Source organism: Diceros bicornis, chromosome 14, assembly GCF_020826845.1.
Source record: "Diceros bicornis minor isolate mBicDic1 chromosome 14, mDicBic1.mat.cur, whole genome shotgun sequence".
Taxonomy (NCBI): Eukaryota; Metazoa; Chordata; class Mammalia; order Perissodactyla; family Rhinocerotidae; genus Diceros; species Diceros bicornis.
In genome coordinates, this window is record NC_080753.1 from 56,584,232 (window position 1) to 56,603,495 (window position 19,264).

Below are 19,264 nucleotides of genomic sequence, written 5' to 3' on the forward strand. Positions count from 1 at the left end.
ATCCCCATAGGTTATCATGGTGTACAGAGCACTTATTTTATGAATTTTGATTCCTAAAGCTCAGGGGAAATTCTACCAGCCTCTACCTTTCTGCATTCTACATTGTATCATGCATGTTCAAATCACTGGATTTAGCTTGGCTTTTTCTCCTTGCTTGCGTGTGTGTGTTTTCCTGTAAGTCTGAACAAAGTGGCAGGGCTATCAATAATAATAACAGCAGCTGCCATTCTTGAGTGCTTATTATCTATCAGTCACTATACTAAGCATTTTACGTGCATTATCTCCTTTAATTTCATACCTCCTTCGAGTGGCATATTAGGATACATATTCAGCTAATGCAACAAAGGCCACAATAACAGAGGCTTCGCCGTGCTCCAGTTCCTAGTTTGATGCCTTACAATCCTTTAGCGGTTGTTCTCATCTGCATGGTCCAAGATGACTTGGTATTAGCTCCATGTTCCAAGCACTGGGAGGGAAGAAGGCCACATACAAGTAGTTACATATATCATTTCTGTTTATATCCCTCTTGCTGGAAACTGAGCACCTGGCCACATCCAGCTGCAAGAGAGGCTAGAAAATGTCATTACCTCGGAGTCAAGCTTCAAGCTGAAATCGGGGAGTTCTGGAAGTCAACTAGCAGAATCTACCCTAGGTGTATTTTATTATTCTCCTCATCTTATAGATGAGGAAATCAAGGTTATAACTTGACTAAAGTAAGAAACAGAATAAATTGTAAAATAAGGGATTTAAACCAAGTTTTGTTTGACTCTATGGCCTACACATCTCACCCCTCTGCCGTATAGCTTCTCTTTTTTATGGGGGATGTCACTAGATACGGGGCAGGGCATTGTGAAAGAATGTCAGGATAACATCTAGAGAGGTTGCTGCCATATTCAGAAGGGAGACTCTAGAGCTGGGTCAGACATTCAAGATCAACAACCTTGTAGGCTGGCAAGGGTGGTGAATACTCAGGAACGTGAAGGGAGACTTAGGGCCACATGACATTCATCTGGCCTTTTGTTCAACTCTGGACTCTGAAAATAAACTTCTGGTATCATCAGCCCAAGGGCGTTTTTTAGATCTTTGGTTTCCTTGATGGGAAATTAGTCTTATTGAGCTAAGGTATTTTACTGCTAGGCCCTGAAGAGAAAGATGAGTCCCTTAACCCAAATGAAGGATGGAGCACGTCTTCTTCACAAATTTATATTCAACAGAGGTGTTCAGATTTCCTCAATAGGAATTCTTATTCTCTGTGGGCCCAATAGCTAGGAAACCTGTGTGAAAACCTCACATTTTAAGTTTTTAAACAGATATTCAGAGGTGGAGTACCACTTGATGGCTTGGCTGTTAGAAGCTTAATAAAATGAGTCATGGAGAACAATTATACTTACAGTGATAAGGTGTTCGTGACAGAGGGTAAGACGAGGTCCATGAAAAGGATAACACCTACAAGTGTTAGTGTAATATATGATAAGTAAATATTACAGGCAAGTGCTATCCAATAGAAATGTAATGTGAGCTATGTAAGTAACTTTAAATTTTCTAGTAGCCCACATTAATAAAATTAAAAAGGAACAAGTGAATTAATTTTAATAATACATTTTATTTAAACCAATGTCTAATTATTAGTTAAACTTAAAATCAATGTAAAAATTTAAAGAGATATTTTACTTTTTTTTTTTTGTATGAAGTCTTTGAAATCTGTGTGTATTTTACACTGACAGCAAGTCTTGATGTGAGCCTGCCTCATTTCAAGTGCTCCACAACCATATGTGGCCGGTGGCTATTGTATTGACCAGTGCAGTTATAGCTAATTAGGTCTAGAGGTCTAGCTGCTCAAGTTTGCGTGGTAGAATTTGAGGAACTCTTAGAGAATTATAACTTCCCAGCCCACTAATACTGCTTAACCAATATTGCCCCACAATATAATACTTGCAACACTATCTCAACTGTGCCTGTCATTTCTAACATCATTTCTATGATGTAAAAAAGTCTGAATACAAAGGGTATTCCTGGAGATAGGTTGAGTGAGTTCTTCTCTGTACCAGGAATTAGTAACTTGTCAATAATTTTAAAGAAGATCTGCTCCTCAGGCCAGCTTCCTTGATACTGGTTTGTATATATGAGTCTTTATAAGGAAAGTGTAATTGTTTAGGTAAATGTATATTTATTTATCATTCTTACATACCCCTAAAATTAGAATTTATGTTGCTGTGTTAGTGTTTCTCAGCCCTGGCTGTGTTATCAGAATTATCTGTGGAGCCAGGAGCCCTTTGGGAAACAGACCCTCCAGGAATGACTCTTGGGCAGATATATATTCTAAATTTTCCACAAGGCATTTTGATGGACAGCTGGGGTTGGGAACTACTACTGTGGGCCTAGTCCCCATGTCTGGAAGATGAGAATGGGCATGGAAGGTACTAATTGTCACGAGTGGTGGTTGGTTGGTCTGGTTCTGGAAAATGGGGAGAGAGAAAATTTTATAGCTCAAAAGTAGAGCAGAGTGGATATTGAGCAGAGTGGAGGAATAAAAAGAAGAAGGTTTAGATGGAAAATCCAGGAATTACTTATCATCCTGACAAAACCAGCCAGACATTGACATAGGTAGGGGTTATACCATCTCTATTCTGGAACATAGTCAACATTTACAAAAAAATTATTTGATGCCTTTCTAACCAAACCTGCCTTGCTTGCCTGCCCTGGGAGAGTATCCAAAAACATCCAATTGCAAATAAGATGTACACTTTTATTGTCTGTGAACAAGGAAGAATATTTGAAATGTGTGAATTTAGAAACTTCTAGATATTATAGAACACGATGTTTCTTGTTAATACAGTAAAAAAAGAACATTTTCATCATCTGCCAATGGGATTACTTAGGTAAAATAGAGTAACTACATATTTTCCCCACACTATTATTATTTAATGAGCACAAATTATCATCCCATAAGTAAATATCAATACATTTCAACCTTTTAGATGCTTTTTAAAAAAAGCTTTAGTAAGTAATGGCAGAATTTAAATACTACTTTATCCAAACTATTTCAAGGCAATGTAAAATTATTGGATAAATAGCAATTTAAATTATGAGGGGAATGTCTAGGGGAGGGATTTTCTAAAAACAAACTTTGGAAAAAAGAGTCTTTTTTGTTTTTAGAAAATGAAATTTATGATGGATTGAGTCCCTTAGTAGAGGAGAAAAATAATGAAAGTAAGTACACACTAATCTTTAGGAATAGAAAAAATAAGCAACTACTGAGTGGAATGATTCCAAGATTGCTTGGCGAGCACCCCCAAATCCCACCTGAGCACTCCAGGGTTAAGCATCCTTAGAAGCCTATTTGTCTAAAGGTTCTCCAGGGAAAATGACAGTAGTCTGCAGGGCTGACACTGTAAGTTGGTATCAGTCATTTTCACAAGGTGTGAGTGAAAACAAACACAACCAGGCTCTCAGTCCTTCCTGCTGCTGCCACGTCCTCCCAGCCTGCTCTGCCTCTGCTCCCTCGCTTCTAATGAAAGACCACCGGACTCTGCTCATGATCTTCTTTCCGTTTCTATTGCCCTTTAATTTGTAGACAGACAATTAGCAAAAGCATTCAAACCCTATTTTGTAAATTCTTGGAGGAATTCACATATATGTGATTATTTTTGGCCATGTGTCCTCTGCTCCATCTTGCCCCAAACTTGCGTTTCATGTGTGTAGACTGCTTTTCCAATCCCAGTATCTCAGCTCATCCACTTTCCTCACTGCCAGCTGTGAAGACTAGCCTTATGAGAAGGGGAAATTCAGAATTATAGTAGTTGAAAAGGGAGAGAGCTCACAACAGCTTAGAGTTTCAAAAGAGAGGAGTTGGCTTAGGTTTCAAGGGCTGGGTGGGTGAAAGGGTGTATTTAATAATCTGAATATGTAACGTGGTGGCACTAAAAAGGTAGTGAATGCTTGAATTCTAAATGGCAGTAAAATGAAATGTGGGACAGATGTGAGAAGCCATGGAAAGGCTTTAGATAAGAAGAAATAAGAAATAATTGTAGAAGTGGATAGTAGAATAGTTAAACTGATGGTAAGTGATTTAATTCCATTGGAAGGTTTTTTCCTTTCAATCTCTAACTTTCACCCAGGTTATTTCAAGTGTTCTTTTGGTCCTTGCTTCATATACCCAAAGTCCTAGGGGAGCGCCCCATTTGATTGGCCATGCTCAGGTCACTTGTCTGCCTCCTGGCTTTATCACAGGTAGGAGAAGTATGTTCTGTCGACTCTACGTGCCTTCTGTAGTTGGAGACAGAAATCTGGAGTTACTGGACCATCAAGACTGTGCCCACTGAGGACTAGGAAAATGTGATGCTATTAGGGAGGGGAAATGGATTCAAGACAGCAAAACCAACCAACCAAACAAAAATCTGGTAAATGTCTCTTGCAGTTCCTATGCCTTGGCTTACTTATTGATCATACGCTATTGTTAATAATCAGTACAGCTTAAAAATGGAAATGGTATATGCATGATTAGTCGGACATAAAATAATTTGTACAACATTTTGCTTAGGGGTTGGATATATAACATCAAAAATGCTTTATATATTTCTCCATTTTCTCTCCTCATTTCCTGAAAAGCATATTAATTGAACATCTTCTATTTGCTAAGCACTATGCTAGATATGGGAGATATAAAAGTGAGCACAACAGACATGAAAGCTCTCCATGTTCCTGAAATATATCACATCAGCAAAGTCACATTGAGGGTAACTCTTGAGATTATATTTCATTAATCCAGATTAATCCAGTACTCTCAAAAAAGCAATATTTTCTCATATACAATTTTTACATCTATTTTATGAATAGCATTTCTTGCATTGAATGACTCTTTCTAGAAGTACAGACAAAACAGTAAAAGTAAATATGTGTGTGTTTGTGTGTGTATGTGTGTGTGTGTTTGTGTATGTACCATACTAGCATAACTGGGATCCCGATTTAGTTGATCAAACTATATTCAGCCCAGGACTGAGCAAGTTTGAGGATTTGTGGTTTAAAGTGGTCTAAAATGAACAAAGCTTTTTAGTGAAAAAACTATTATAGAAATTTAGGTTTTCTGATACATCAACAATGTAGTCAGTATCTTAGCAGTAGGACAGAAATTGCTTTTTTTTTTTTTACCTTAGTTCCTTTTAAATATTGGGTGACATTTTAAAAAATACTTTTTGGCCATCAGAATAAAAAGTTACACTATATCAATGAAATTATATTATATTAAATTAAACTTCACTAAACTCTCTTTAGCTGCCATTTGACTGGTTTATTTTATTTGTTGCATTTCCGTTTTAAGAAAAACTAAGATGACTCCTGGGAGGGGACTAATTCTAAGGAAAGAGACAGTGAGGCACACAAGCTTGATCTCATGCCAATATCTCAGGGCCGGAGAGGAAAGGTAGTTTAGGTAGTTTTGATTACAGTGTACAGCCAATCGTATTGTCCCATTATCTAATCCTCGGGTATTTTTTCCAGGGTCTTAGGGAGAGGAGTTTGGAATAAAAACTGAGATCTCCATCACTTGTTGGGGACTTCAGTACCTTTACCTGCCAACCTGTGTAACATGGAGGTGTAACATGGAGGAATACTGTGTGGGTAGATGATGTACAGCCCTTCACTTGGCATTGCCAATGGAATATGGGATGGACAGAGGCATGAGTTCAAGGTTTGATCAGAACCAGAGCAGATGGAGAGAACATGGCATGGCCTATGATGAGTACCAGCAGGAATCAGTACTGTAGGCAACAGTGGTCACTTGAGGTGGCCTCAGCAGCAGCTCTGGAATGGACAGAAAGTGGTTTCCCTGTGGCTTTGTGGAGTGGAGGTGCCGCCACTGATTTCACGATGGATGTGGAGACATTTGTGATATCTTTGACAGAAGGCAGCAAAACAGAAGGCTGAACAGTAGAGAAAGAAAATGGGAGATGTTCCAAAGAAGCTGAGAGGAAAGAGTTTGAGCATATGTGATCTAAGGCCTTAGATCCTTCCAGAAGAAATGAGAGGTAGTTTGAATTAAAGGTAGGAGATGCATAATAGTTGTGCCTGAACTAGAGAAATCCTGGATTAGGGTTATAATTATGACCCTAAATCTATTGTCAGATTGGTGTGGCCATTAGAAATACACATGTTCAAAAATTTGTAATAAAAATAACATACAAGTATATGTGTTAAGTGCATAATTCAAATTTTCTGAGCAAATATGTGATGAGAATTGTTTTTCTCCATAGTGCACATACCCTAGATTATTTTAGAAGGGATATTATATAAAACGGTTTACATTGTTCTTATTAGTAGCTTTTTTCCCCCTTAAGATGGAAAATAGGTGTTATATGAAATTTATAGAACATTTAAAAAATACTTTTTTCTTTGGGACATTTCAACTATTATTAAGAAAAGAAAATACATAGGAAAATCTTTTGCTTTAGGTTAGTTGAACTGACCTGGATTTGTGTCTTTAGATACCATTTGGCCCCTAAGTGATTTGAATCTCTTTCATTGACTTGGAAAGCTAAAAATAAACACTCAGGAAAGCATCCTTCCTACTGAAATAAAGGAATATTTTGTGTAGATATCAGATGGATAAAATATTTGGTCAGTTTATAGAAATCAATACAAATCAACTTAAGTTTACTTTCCTATCTTTTTTCTTTTTTTAAGTGGAGCAATGGAGTTCTAGAACAATGTCCAGTTGGAGAAAGAGCATTTTAATCAAACATTTGAGTTTTGGGAATTTGAACAGAATAAGAAATATTCAATTTATTTGTTTCTCACAGGGAACTGCCTCCCTCCAGGTAATCAGATTTGCCCAGGAAATTAGCAGAGTGTCTATTTGTATTGCCGTTTTCTCTTTCTGTTAATGCTAAAATTGAAACTATTGGTAACACTTTATCAACAGCTAAGCATGGTTATTTTTCTATCTTCACTTCAAATTAATGTTAGTGAGACCCCCGTGTATGACTTCATTTGTAAAATAGTATTTTATAAAATCTGTCATAAGGAGTTTGTTGGAGAAAGAATTTTTGTAGGAATCATTTTAACATTCAGAGATGTCACTTCATTACTCCAGGTCATTGATACATTTAAACCACTGGATTTATTTATATGCCAGTGAAAGTTATATATTTTTAAAATAAAAATGTGAGCACAGGAATCTATAGGTTGGTGAAAAGTATGGTTAGCAATCTTAGAATCGAATGCTAAAACTAGAGATCATTTGGCCAATATTACAGAAATCCAATGACTTTCCTAACATCAACAGCTACAGAGTAAAAGAGCTGAGAAAAAAGCTTGATTTCCGATACATCAGTGATGCAATCAGGTACAGGACTGTTTACCTACATCCTCTTGAATATTTAGTGAAATTTTTAAAAATATTTTTTTGCTATCAGAATACGCAGTTGTACTATATCAATGAAATTCCAAATAAATTTCAAACTTCATGAAGCCACCATGTTGGCTGGAGTTCAATAGTTGCATTTCCATTTTAAGAAGAATTTTACTAGAAAAGTTTTTTCACGACTTTAGTATTTTATGCTTTTAGCATAAATTAGTCCCCAATTTCCAAATAATTCCATCTAGAGTTTCTTTCAGGTACTTTTTGTTTTCTATTAAAGAGAATTTAACAGAAAATAAGATTTTCTTTAGCCTTCACCAGATTAATTGACCAAAAACCATAGTGAAAACCCAAAGGAAGTCTTGAACCCTTTGCTTTATGAGATAAAGAGTTTAGTTGTCTATAAATTACTAGATTTTTTCTAGAGAAAGAATTATTAATTGATTGTTTAGCTAAATCTAATAATCCATTATACTGATTGCGTTCATATTAAAGTGTGCTGTAGTGTGATGAAAACATTACTACCGGAATGAACCCTTAAATATAATGCATAAATATATGTAATCTTAGATCCATGCGGAAGACATACTGTTAAATGAAAGAAGGCACAATCAGAGAGATTAGAGGGATAATTGATGGTAATATCAGGTACTTCCTAATTTGAAAGGCAATATTCCAAACTGTATACATACATTTATTTATATGTAAGATAATGTTGCCAGGCTTCAAACTAGAAAGAAAGAAAACCTACTTTGACATTACTTTTGGAGGACTTTTAAATATGTGTAAAAAACCAATATATTTATACTTAACCTTTGAATTGTCTCCATTACTTAAGTAATGGGAATAGCTTCCTGTTTAGAAGTTAGGTACTCAGGGACACGCTTTAACTCTGAGGATTCAAGGTCCAGAGGAGCACTTGATGCATGAATGCCTTGGGGTACTGTCAGATAGAACCCTGCAGCAATTATGCGCTCAGCAGCACTCCAGAGGTTTGAAAGTTAAAATGCCTTGTAATTTACCACGAGGTAGGGCCTTAGGGGAAGAAAGAATATGGCTCAATTAATTAGTACTTGTTAGCAAACTTCAACTATTACCCTATTTAGATTTTCAAATCACTGATATCTCAAATACCCACAAGATTTGGAAAGGAAGTAAGAATAAGCAGTTGAGAAAGCTAATTTGTCCAACAGGGCACCGGTTCTTGAATACAGTGTTAGTCTTTCTATAAAGAAGAAAAGGGAAATGGTATCAATTTGCTGTTTTTAACTCTGTTGTTAAAAAACATGACTTTCACTTTGAGTTTCTGGGTAAGATTAATACTCTTGATGACCACCTATGGATTCCTATGAAAGTCTAAATACATTGATTTTTGAGAGTTATCTGGAGCTTTATTACATGTGTTGATTTTCTATTTACTCATTAGAACTCCTAAGTGGCTATTGTCGATATTTAGAAAAGTTAATGATTCTTAATGTTTATTTGGCTGTTTTTCAAGCTATTATTCAAATAGTATCTTCTTTGTTCTAAAAGCTTTTCAGTCAAATCTCTTACGTTTTTGTGGTATGGAATCATGTTGTCTTCAAATAATAATTACATAAAATATAATTATTTTCAATAATTTTGGTCATGTTCTCCCTTATTTTGAGCATGAAATATGAGCAAAGCAATTAGTGTTAAGAAAAAGTTTGTTGTTTCCAAATTTATAATAAGTTTCATGTGATTTACCGTCTCAAAGCGGTTCTAACTGCTTTGGCCAAGATTTCTGAGGCTGTTGGATAATAATGTTGATAGTGCACATCCAAGTGATAGTTTGAGTTTTTGTCATTAGGTTTTTGTTTGTTTGTTTGGGTTTGTTCTTGTTTTTTTATTGAGTATAATGAAGACTTTGATTTAAGATAACTATTCTTTATCATACGAAGTAGTCTTGTATCTTTACTTGCCTTTAATTTTAAAATGTTTGTAAATCAACCTTATAAAAATAATATTAGAATGGATTTAGTATAGTAGAGCATGTCTGAGTTTGACATAGTTCCCACTAACCTATATTCTGTTACAGCCCCCTGATTTCCACACTTATGTTTTATACTTATGTGTAAACTATCCAGCCCTGTGGACATTTAAACCTGAGATCTTTGTATTGGATTTTCAAAGTGAGGAAACTATGAAGTTTCCCCAAATTTATTTATAAAGTTCACAGGAATCAAATTTAATTATAGGTATTTAGGCTTCATGCCTTTAAAAGGAATAATGTTCAGGAGAATATCCCAGTTTGTAAAATTTTGGTGCGTGGATATAATCATAGGATGCAAATTATTTAGTTATCTAGTTTATATGCAGCTCTTGTGTTTATTTAACTTAAAGTATATTATAGAAAACATGATGGTTAGTAATAAAAATCTGAGCTAAAGCAGGTGGATTCACAGAAAAGGACAAAAATGGAGCCAATAAAAACGTCCCGAGGAACAGATAGATGCATTCGGATTTTCTTCCTCTCAAGCTAATGGAGCTGATTTGAAAGGCAGTGATTGCCTTGTTGAGTTAACACTTCTATGAGTCACACTAACCTTCCTCTGGTGGGCAATTTCATTCTCACTCTTATGGCCCCCAGGGAACTGCCTGGGTGCACACTGGAGGATTTCCTGGCCAAAGTTCATGTACAGTGTAATTTAAGTAAAAGCCCTGATTACGTTTCGTGCTGCTCTGAGTTAAATGATAGGAAAACCTGATCTGTGTGGAAGGCAGAGGCAAGTGCCTGTGTTCCTCCCCAATTCAGTAAAAAATAGCACAAGACATGCATTAACTGAGGCTAATTCTAAACATTGAACAGCCATTTTTAGGAAGTTGGAAGCAAGGGTATGGAGAATATCAACAAGATCAATTTACTGATTTATTAGTTTATGGATTACATCCAATTGCTTCAATGTAGAACCGTACCTAAAAATACATATGTATATCCAATTGTCAGGTTATTCATCCGAATGTAACAAACAGTTAAATATCAGCCATACTAAAACCTATTGTATGCATGTTGCTAAATGCCCTACTTTGAATTTCTCAGTGGGTCTGTTAATTTTCCTGTGAGATGATTTTAGATATATCCAAAAGAACATTCTGAATGATTAGGGCACTTTTAGGAATTTATCCTATTAGCAACTTACCTTCTGGTAATACATACTTTACCCTACAACCATCCCACTTTATTAAATCCTGACACTATCCAATGAAACATGAGCAAAGCAACTAGTGTTAAGATAAAGTCTGTTGTTTCCAAATTTATAATAAGTTTCATGTGCTTTACCATCTTAAACTCTTCCTGCTGTGTTTAGGTTATTGGCTTATCAGGGCAAGATATACCTAGAAAGGAAGAATCATTTTAATATTTATCGTAGGTTCTTATTTGATTCATAGGCTGAATTATGTTATAGCAAGAAATGGGCAAAATAGTAATGTTATAATGACAAATTACAAATTATAAGTATTACCTTATTGCTTCACTATCTCAGTAGTCTTGAGAACGTAGTGATTTAATCCTGAGTGTTATTCTTAGTTTGCAACAAGGGTACACGCAAGAGATGGAGCTCCCACCCCTCCCTGGGATGCTTAATCATCCTTATCTGGCTCTATTTTTTTCCGTGTTACTTAACATCATCTAATAAACTGTAAACTATATACACATTTGTTTGCTTTTATTCTTCTGTTCACAGAATGTAAGCTCTGTGAGGAGAGGGATTTTTGAGTGTTTTGTCTTACTGGTATATTCACATAATAAGTACTCAATAAATATTGGTTGAGTGATTGAATGGATATGAAATAACATAGCATAAAGTGACATATACAACAACTTAATAATAATTTGAGCCAAAACTAGTTAAACTCAATTCTAGGACTAGTGAGGAAGTTTTGATTCCATTACCTACTTTACTGTATTGTAACTTTAGGAGGCTGAGAAGAATTGAGGAGCATCCACTAACAGAGCATCTTCCCATATCTGTATGCCTTTGTGTCTTTTCTCCTTTGCCTGTGATTCTCCTTCTGTTAAAAGTTCCTTTCCCCTTTAGTTTTGATTTGGCTAATTCCTAACCACATTTCACAATTTATTTCAGCTAGCAATCTCTCCAGGAAGTCTCCTTTGAAGTTCCCAGTATGGGTGAGATGCTCCTGCTTTGTGCTCACGGAACTCCATCCTTGACCACAACGTTAAATCATACCACACTGTCAGCATTTAGCTTCCTTGTTCCCTCAGCATGCTGTGCTCTGAAAGCTGGGGCCACAGTTTTTTCTTTGTTTTTAAAATCCAGCCACAGTGGTTGGTTCCTAAAAAGCACTCAATTAAAAAGCAAAGGGAGGGCCGGCCCAGTGGCTTAGCGGTTAAGTGCGCGTGCTCCGCTACTGGCGGCCTGGGCTTCGGATCCCGGGCGCGCACCGAAGCACCGCTTGTCCGGCCATGCTGAGGCTGCGTCCCACATACAGCAACTAGAAGGATGTGTAGCTATGACATACAACTATCTACTGGGGCTTTGGGGGAAAAATAAATAAAAAAAAATTTTAAAAATAAAAGCTATAGCCAGAAGCTTTGTTTAAAAAAAAAAAAAAAGCAAAGGGAAGGAGGTCTTGAAGGAAAAGAGAGAGGGAATGGGGAATAGAAAGGAAGAGAGGAAAAGAGGGTGATAAAAAAGTGATAACTGGCTCATTTTAATCAAGAAAGAACATCTAGACAATAAAAAAAATGGGATATTACAATAGGTTTCCAAGAAAGGTTTATTTAATGAATGAATTCAGATGATATTATGAGTACCTCTGTGTTCCAGGCACAATGCCAGGCACTCAAGGGGCTGAGTAAACAAAGAGAGAAGGTCATTGCCTTCATGGGGCTTGAGTGGGGGAGACAGACAGTAAGCAAGTATTATATTATATATATAAAACAATACATGACGTAATGTAAAATAGAGTATAAAATAACAAAAAAATTGTAAAAATATATGAATTATACAAATATACAATATTATATAGTATAGAATTTGGGAATGTTTAAAGGGAATTAGCGGATTGCCTCTTTGTTCAAGATCCCTCATAAGTCTTTGCTTGTAAAATGCTATTTGCTGTGTCGCAGAATGGGAAGTACAAAATAAATCACTCTAGGAGTGGCATTTATAACTTACATGTGTGCCCCAATCCATACTGAATGTGGAAGGAACAATTTGCATAGATTTTGAAACCATACGTAGACCTTAAGGGGCACATCTCCCAGTTGTGTGCAGAAGCATCGAGCCCTGAGGGGAAACTTGGCAGACTGGAAGGCTCCCATTGTGCAGGACTCCTTGCACAGCTGGGCAAGACCCTAATTTCTCAACTGACAACAGGGATGAAATGGTTTGAGAACCTACAAACCAAAGAAACTTCTCCAGACTTTTGGTTAAAAATGACTTCACTTTGTTTCATTCTCCAAGGTCTTGATTAACTTGGTATTATTTACTAATAAGTCACGTCAGTAGGCAAAAAATTTGAGTTTTGTATTGAATTGGGGAGTTTCCAGGATCTGGGTACCAATAGTTGACTGATGCTACTGTAGTAATATAATAAGGAATACACTACCGTTTTTGCTTTAATATAGGTGAATTATTTTGCCCGCATATGGGAGAGTGTATTTAGAATATCACAGTGCTTTGTGGTAAAGGGGAAAAAAAAAAAAAAACCAATTACAGTGAATGAGGTAGAATGGCTGTGTTATTGCAGTACATAAGACTTTGATTACATGCTGCCAAGATTCATACCAGCCTAGTAGTTGTTGACAGATAAAGTAACAAAAATGAAACTCATTTATTTTTTCTTTATTGAGACCTCAAGGAAAAGCAGATTTTCAGTTCTTATACTTACTACATTGATAGAACAGAGACTGACAGCAAAAATGTGCCAGTCCAGAAATATAAATTAAACCTAGGTTCCGATCAAAATTCCATTTAGTCTTGGGAAAGGAGCTGCTGTTCGGATTATTTTTGATCCTGAAATGAATATACTGTGGAGTATCACAGTATACCTGGTATATATTAACCCTTTCCTGTGAGCAGTACTTTCAAAATTATTGTTGTTTTCAGTCTAAAAGGCTTTATGTCTTTTGCAGTGTTTGAGGCAACCTGAATTATTGTCAGAGTGGGTTACGTTTTACTGAATGCAAATTACTGGCAATAGACATATACATTTCAGTCTGCAGGAAGTATGAAACTAGATTTGGAAAATTGATAACAGACCTTTTTCTCTATTATAAAGTCATATTTGATACTACAGTTTGGTTATCAAGATAAGGACAAAAATAAGTGGAAAATGTCAAGTGAGAATTTTTGGTTTGTGTTGTTGAGCTTGTTGATGTGTATTGAATAAAATTCCTGGCTAAATTATCTGTACCTTCCCTTTAGGCTACTCAAGTTGACACAGCAAAAAAGATCTGTAAGCAGGCCCCTCTCACTCTCCTCCTTCCCTCCCTCCCTCCTCTTCCCTTCCCTTCCCTTCCCTTTCCTTCCTTCCTTCCTTCCTTTCTCTTTCGTCTCTCTCTTTCCTTCTTTCCTTCCTTCTTTCCTTCCTTCTTTCCTTCTTCCCTCCCTCCCTCCTCTTCCCTTCCCTTCCCTTCCCCTTCCTTCCTTCCTTCCTTCCTTTCTCTTTCTTCTCTCTCTTTCCTTCTTTCCTTCCTTCTTTCCTCCTTCCCTCTCTCCCTCCCCCCCTCCTTCTCTCTCTTCTCTCTTTCTCTTTCTTTCTTTTTATTCAACTATCGACATGGAAATTTTGCTTCAGTTTCTCATAATTAAGACATGACTATGTTAACTACAGAATTCTGGACACAATAACGTGATCTACTTAGTGAATGATATACGGGGTAAATAGAGTCATCAGTGAACTCTAAACATCATTAGACTCCAACAATGTCCATTTCTTGAGTATATCCTAAAAATAATTTTCCTGGAGTTTTTTTTTTTATTATTATTCTAAAGTCTACATTGGATAATTTTCTCATTAATTTTTTAGCAACAGAAAGATAACACTAGCTTGTTTCTTGATTTACCTTTTCTGACCTTTTGCAAGATGATAATTACAAAAAAGGGAGGCCTGGAAGACTTGTAAAAAAATTAAGCTTATAAAGTAGCTAAAATGGCCCTTCTGTGCTGGTGTCGATTTCAAAATTAACATTTTGGTTCATGTGCTTCTAATAATCACTGACCCTTACTTCATGTACTTTCCACAGGAAATGAATACAGCAGAAATTACTTTGACCCACTGATGGATGAGGAAATAAACCCAAGGCAGTGTGGGATGGAGGTCAGCAGAGAGGGTGAGCTAGAATTAAGTATGTAATTTTTATGTCAGAATATTCTTTCCCATTCATGAAAATGAGGTGACAAAGATCACACGTGCAGTTCCATTTAGATTTTGCAGCTTACAATTTAAATGGTAAGTTTTAAACACTAACAACTTGATGCGCAGCAAAGGTAATTTTTGATCAAGGACAGCAAACTGGCCAGAGAGAAGCAGCAGGAATTGGCTTTCCTTTGATGCTGCGGTAAGCTGTTTGGTGCCATTACAAGGCCAGTGTTTTGCATATGAAGAACATCATCACTTTACAAATGCCATCTCTGCTCTTGGAGTTTAAAATGAACATTCTTCAATAAAATTCGTCTGGCATATGAGATTTCCATACATGGTGACTACTGAATTCCTTTTGTAGAAGATGGAAACACCACCCTAAGTTTTGAACCACAAAGGTGCAGTAATATGATGATTTTCTCTTCTGTAATCTTGAGTCTAGTTGTGGTTGTAAAAGAACAAATCACAGTTGCTCCTTATGTGCATTCCACTATGCATAGCCGATAGTTTACCAAGCCCTCTAGGGTTTACAAAGGTTGTTGATGAGATAATGATAGTGACAAATACCTAGAGTCATTTGCAATCCAGATCGTATTCCACTGTTGGGCACCAGTCACTGAATCTGCACTTTTTAATGAAAGACTAGGGTAAATCCTCACAAATAAAGGCTCAAGCACAGTGCAAAGATTACTTTAAAAGACAGTTTTTGATAGGGCCGGCCCCATGGCGTAGTGGTTAAGTGCGCGCGCTCCACTGCTGGCGGCCCGGGTTCGGATCCTGGGCGCGCATTGACGCACCGCTTCTCCGACCATGCTGAGGCGGCGTCCCACATACAGAAACTAGAAGGATGTGCAGCTATGACACACAACTATCTACTGGGGCTTTAGGGGGAAGAAATAAATGAATAAATAAACAAAAATCTTTAAAAGACAGTTTTTGATAAACTAAACCTATTTTTAAATGATACAGAATCCATGGATAACATCAAAAGACATACACGCAGAATAAGGCAAGGACTTACTCTCAGAACCAGTTTTTACCAGTAGCTCAAAATCAGGGTTAATTGGAAACTGGAAAATCTCAACCTTTTATTTGCCTAAACACATTTGAGGGATGAGAGATAATCTCAATGAATTCTGGAGAGGAGTATCAATTGGATTATCAGTTGAAGTCTGTTTCAATTTCTTAGAGATCACAATATATAGTTGTATTTGGTGGAATTTTTGTAACGTAAGGACTAAAGTTTACTTAATAAGATATGTTGAATGAATGAAGAATGGCTCTAACCATGGACAGGTGAGTTTCATAAAATGGAATATTGTTGGTCACCCTTCCCTAGTCATTGCCCAATTCCTTTCATGAACTTGGGGGTCCACATTTTAGAGCAGACACCTCTCTTTATATCTGCCACAATTCAGTTTTAAGTCTGCAATTGATGATGTCTTCTTTTTTCTTTTTGCCGGGTATTCAAGCCCATGCAGTGACCCCATTTAGGGGAATAGACAGTGCTGAGGGGCACAGGATATCCTTCCACAACCTCTACAGCACAGGGCTGAAGACCATGCAGGGTCGTAATTGCAGTGCACTGGGATAGGCCCTGAGGAGGGCCAGCCTGAGTAGAGGTGCAGTGCACAGCATTTTCTGTGGCAGGATTTGAGGGACACCCCAAATGTCTGCTTGCCCCCTCTATCTTCACTTTGGTTCAGCTTTGTTCTCATAATTATTTGTTTATAATTTATACTCTACTTGCTTCCAAAATAGTTTGAGGCAGCATATAATAGAAGTATACATGAATATGGTCAAAGTTCAAATAAAGATGAAAGGGAGGATTTGAGAACACCTACAAAAGGAAGAAGTAAATGTACAAGAAACAGAGGACAATATTATAACTGTAATTAAGCACTCTTACTTTGAGCTTTCTGGAAGTCATGGTATAAAGGAAAATAGCATAGGTTAGATAACTTGCAATGTTTAATAGAATTTATGACTCTTTATCAGTGTAAATAACCCACCACCACCACCATTTTATTTTTTTACACTAAATCCTCGAAGAATAATATTATGTCAATTGTTATATAGCAGAGACTGTAAAAATAATGGACAATTGCTTTATCATTGGTTTCTGGTAAACACCTTTTACTTAATTTGGATTTGGACCTGAGTGCTGCTATGTAGTAGATGCACAATGTTTTATTATTTTACAATTTTGCATATGATTTGATATAGGTAATATTAGTTTGTGGATTAATCAGAGTTTTCCAAAGACAGAGAACCAATAGGATTTCTCTCCTTCTCTCTTTACATATTATATAATACATATAGAATGTGTGTGTGTGTGCATATACACACACATAGAAAGAGAGAAAGACATTTATTTTAAGGAATTGGCTCATGTTGATTGTGGTGGCTGGCAAGTCTATCTGTAAGGCAGGCTGGTAGGCTGGAGATTCAGGTAGGAGTTGATGTGAAGTTCAGGTCAACAATAATGTTGCAGTCTTGAGATTGAATTCAGCATGGCAGCAGGCTAGAAATGGAGGTATAATTTCTACGTTGCAGTGTTGAGGAGACTCACTTCTTTGGGAAACCCATCTTTTTTCTTAAGTCTGTCAACTGGTTGGATGAGGCCCGCCCACATTATGGAGAGTAATCTGCTTTACTCAAAGTGTACTGATTTAAGTCTTAGCCACATATAAAAAATACCTTCACAGCAATATCTTGACTGGTGTTTGACCAAACAACTGGACACCACAGCCTAGCCAAGTTGATGCATAAAATTAACCATCACATGTTGCATTTAGTAAAAATTAATTCATAATAATACCTTATAGGGTGGTGAGGGCCTGTTGATTGGACATACTAAATGTGTTTTCCCTGATCACCAAACCTTAACTATGCTGTTCTTTCTCTTATCACCTTGGTTTTTTTTTCTTTGGCATGCGTCCTAGTTATTAGTTACATATTTGTTGCTATGCTTATTTCTTTAGCAGCTCTCTTTTCCACTAGACCTTAAATGTCCTTAAGAATCAGGCATAGTGCTTGGCTCATATATGATGCTTAATATTTATTTGCTGACATGAAAATCACAAGCTATATGAAATCTCATTTTCTGTTGTCTCTCAGCATCTCTGCTGGGCTTACTCAATTCCAAGTGGACATCAGCTCCTACCTGGAATTGCTGAACTGCTTTTGTCCACATCCACTCCTGCCCCCCTTTAATCCATTCTCCACACAGCGTCTTGACATTCCCTTATTAAAGCCCTCTCATTGCTGCCTATCACTTCCAAGTTAAAGACCAATATACAGTCCATCCGCATCTCAGGTCCCCTCCACTTGCTCTCCATGCTCCAGCCACACTGAACTTGTTTTTGTTCCTCATATACATGCAGCGCCTTCTGGACACTGAACCCCCCCGACCCCCGGTGCTGGGACAGCCTCCTTTTGCTCCTTATGTGGCCAGTGTTCTCTCTTCTTAAATATTCGACTTTAATGTCAATTCTCAACTCCCTTGACTAACCTAGGTGATGTTTCCCTGTATACATCATTAAAGTGTAAATGAGTAAATTAATTTCAAGTTCTGAGCATAGTATCCAACACATGGCAGGCCTTCTGTAAATGTTGGTTATTATTACTCACTGGGTGCTCAAGGGGTGTCTTGAGCTGGATATAGTAACTCTGACCAACCAACACAAAACCCTCCCAAGCAGCCACTATGATTCCCATTTTGAAGACGAAGAAACAAGTTTAGAAAGATTTAGCATTTTTCCTAAGATCACAGAGCAAACATGAAGTAGAATTCAGACTTGTGTCTTTGGCACTATCTGTTCTCTTTCCCCTCAGGAGTTGTGTTTGCCCCGTTGGCTTTCTCCACTCCCCCCTTTGAGAAAAATTTCTGAAGGGAAAGGAAGCAGGTTAATTCAAATTGTTGAATTTGAAGGAGACATTCTCTTGCCTTCAGTTTCTGTGTTTGGTAACCTGTCTGACTCTCCAGGGTCTTATTGGGGCATCATTGAGGGAGGCTGCTCAGCGGGTCTGCCTCCCTAAGGAACCAGGACCCCACAGCAATTGTCGGTTGGGTCTCTCTCATTCAAGTTCCTTTCATACAACGCCCAAAAACCTGTCTATAACTCATTACTTCATAAGGAAAATAAAAATACTAGTTTAGAATGGCAGAACCCAAACTATTGAAAAATTATGTGCTTCATTCAATTGCTAAGTAGTTGACAACAACAAACAAAGGAGGGTGGCTGCCCTTTGCTGAGTGCCTACTGCATGCCAGGCACGAAGCTAGGTGCTTTATGCATGTTATTTTGTTAATCCTCACAATCATCCCATTTTGGAGGCAAGAGGACTAAAGCTCAGGGACTCTAAGAAGCTGCCCCAAGATTACAGAGCTACGAAGTGGCAGAGCTGGGATTGGTTGTGAGTTTGGCTGATACCAAACCTGTGCCAGGTTGCCTCTCTTCTAAACATGGTGTCTCTATTAATCCCATTTACCTCTTGTCTGTCTGTCTGTTTGACATCCTAAATGTAAGTTCGTTTATTTTTGTCTGTCACCCT

General features: G+C 37.2%; 1 protein-coding gene across 1 annotated transcript in view; it reads left to right on the forward strand.

The window, feature by feature from the left end:
• Positions 1 to 19,264, forward strand: part of LOC131413386 (uncharacterized) — a 241,448-nt gene that overhangs the window by 7,123 nt on the left and 215,061 nt on the right. The window contains 1 exon segment of the mRNA XM_058553914.1: positions 14,589 to 14,675. Coding sequence (XP_058409897.1) covers positions 14,589 to 14,675 — 87 coding nt within the window.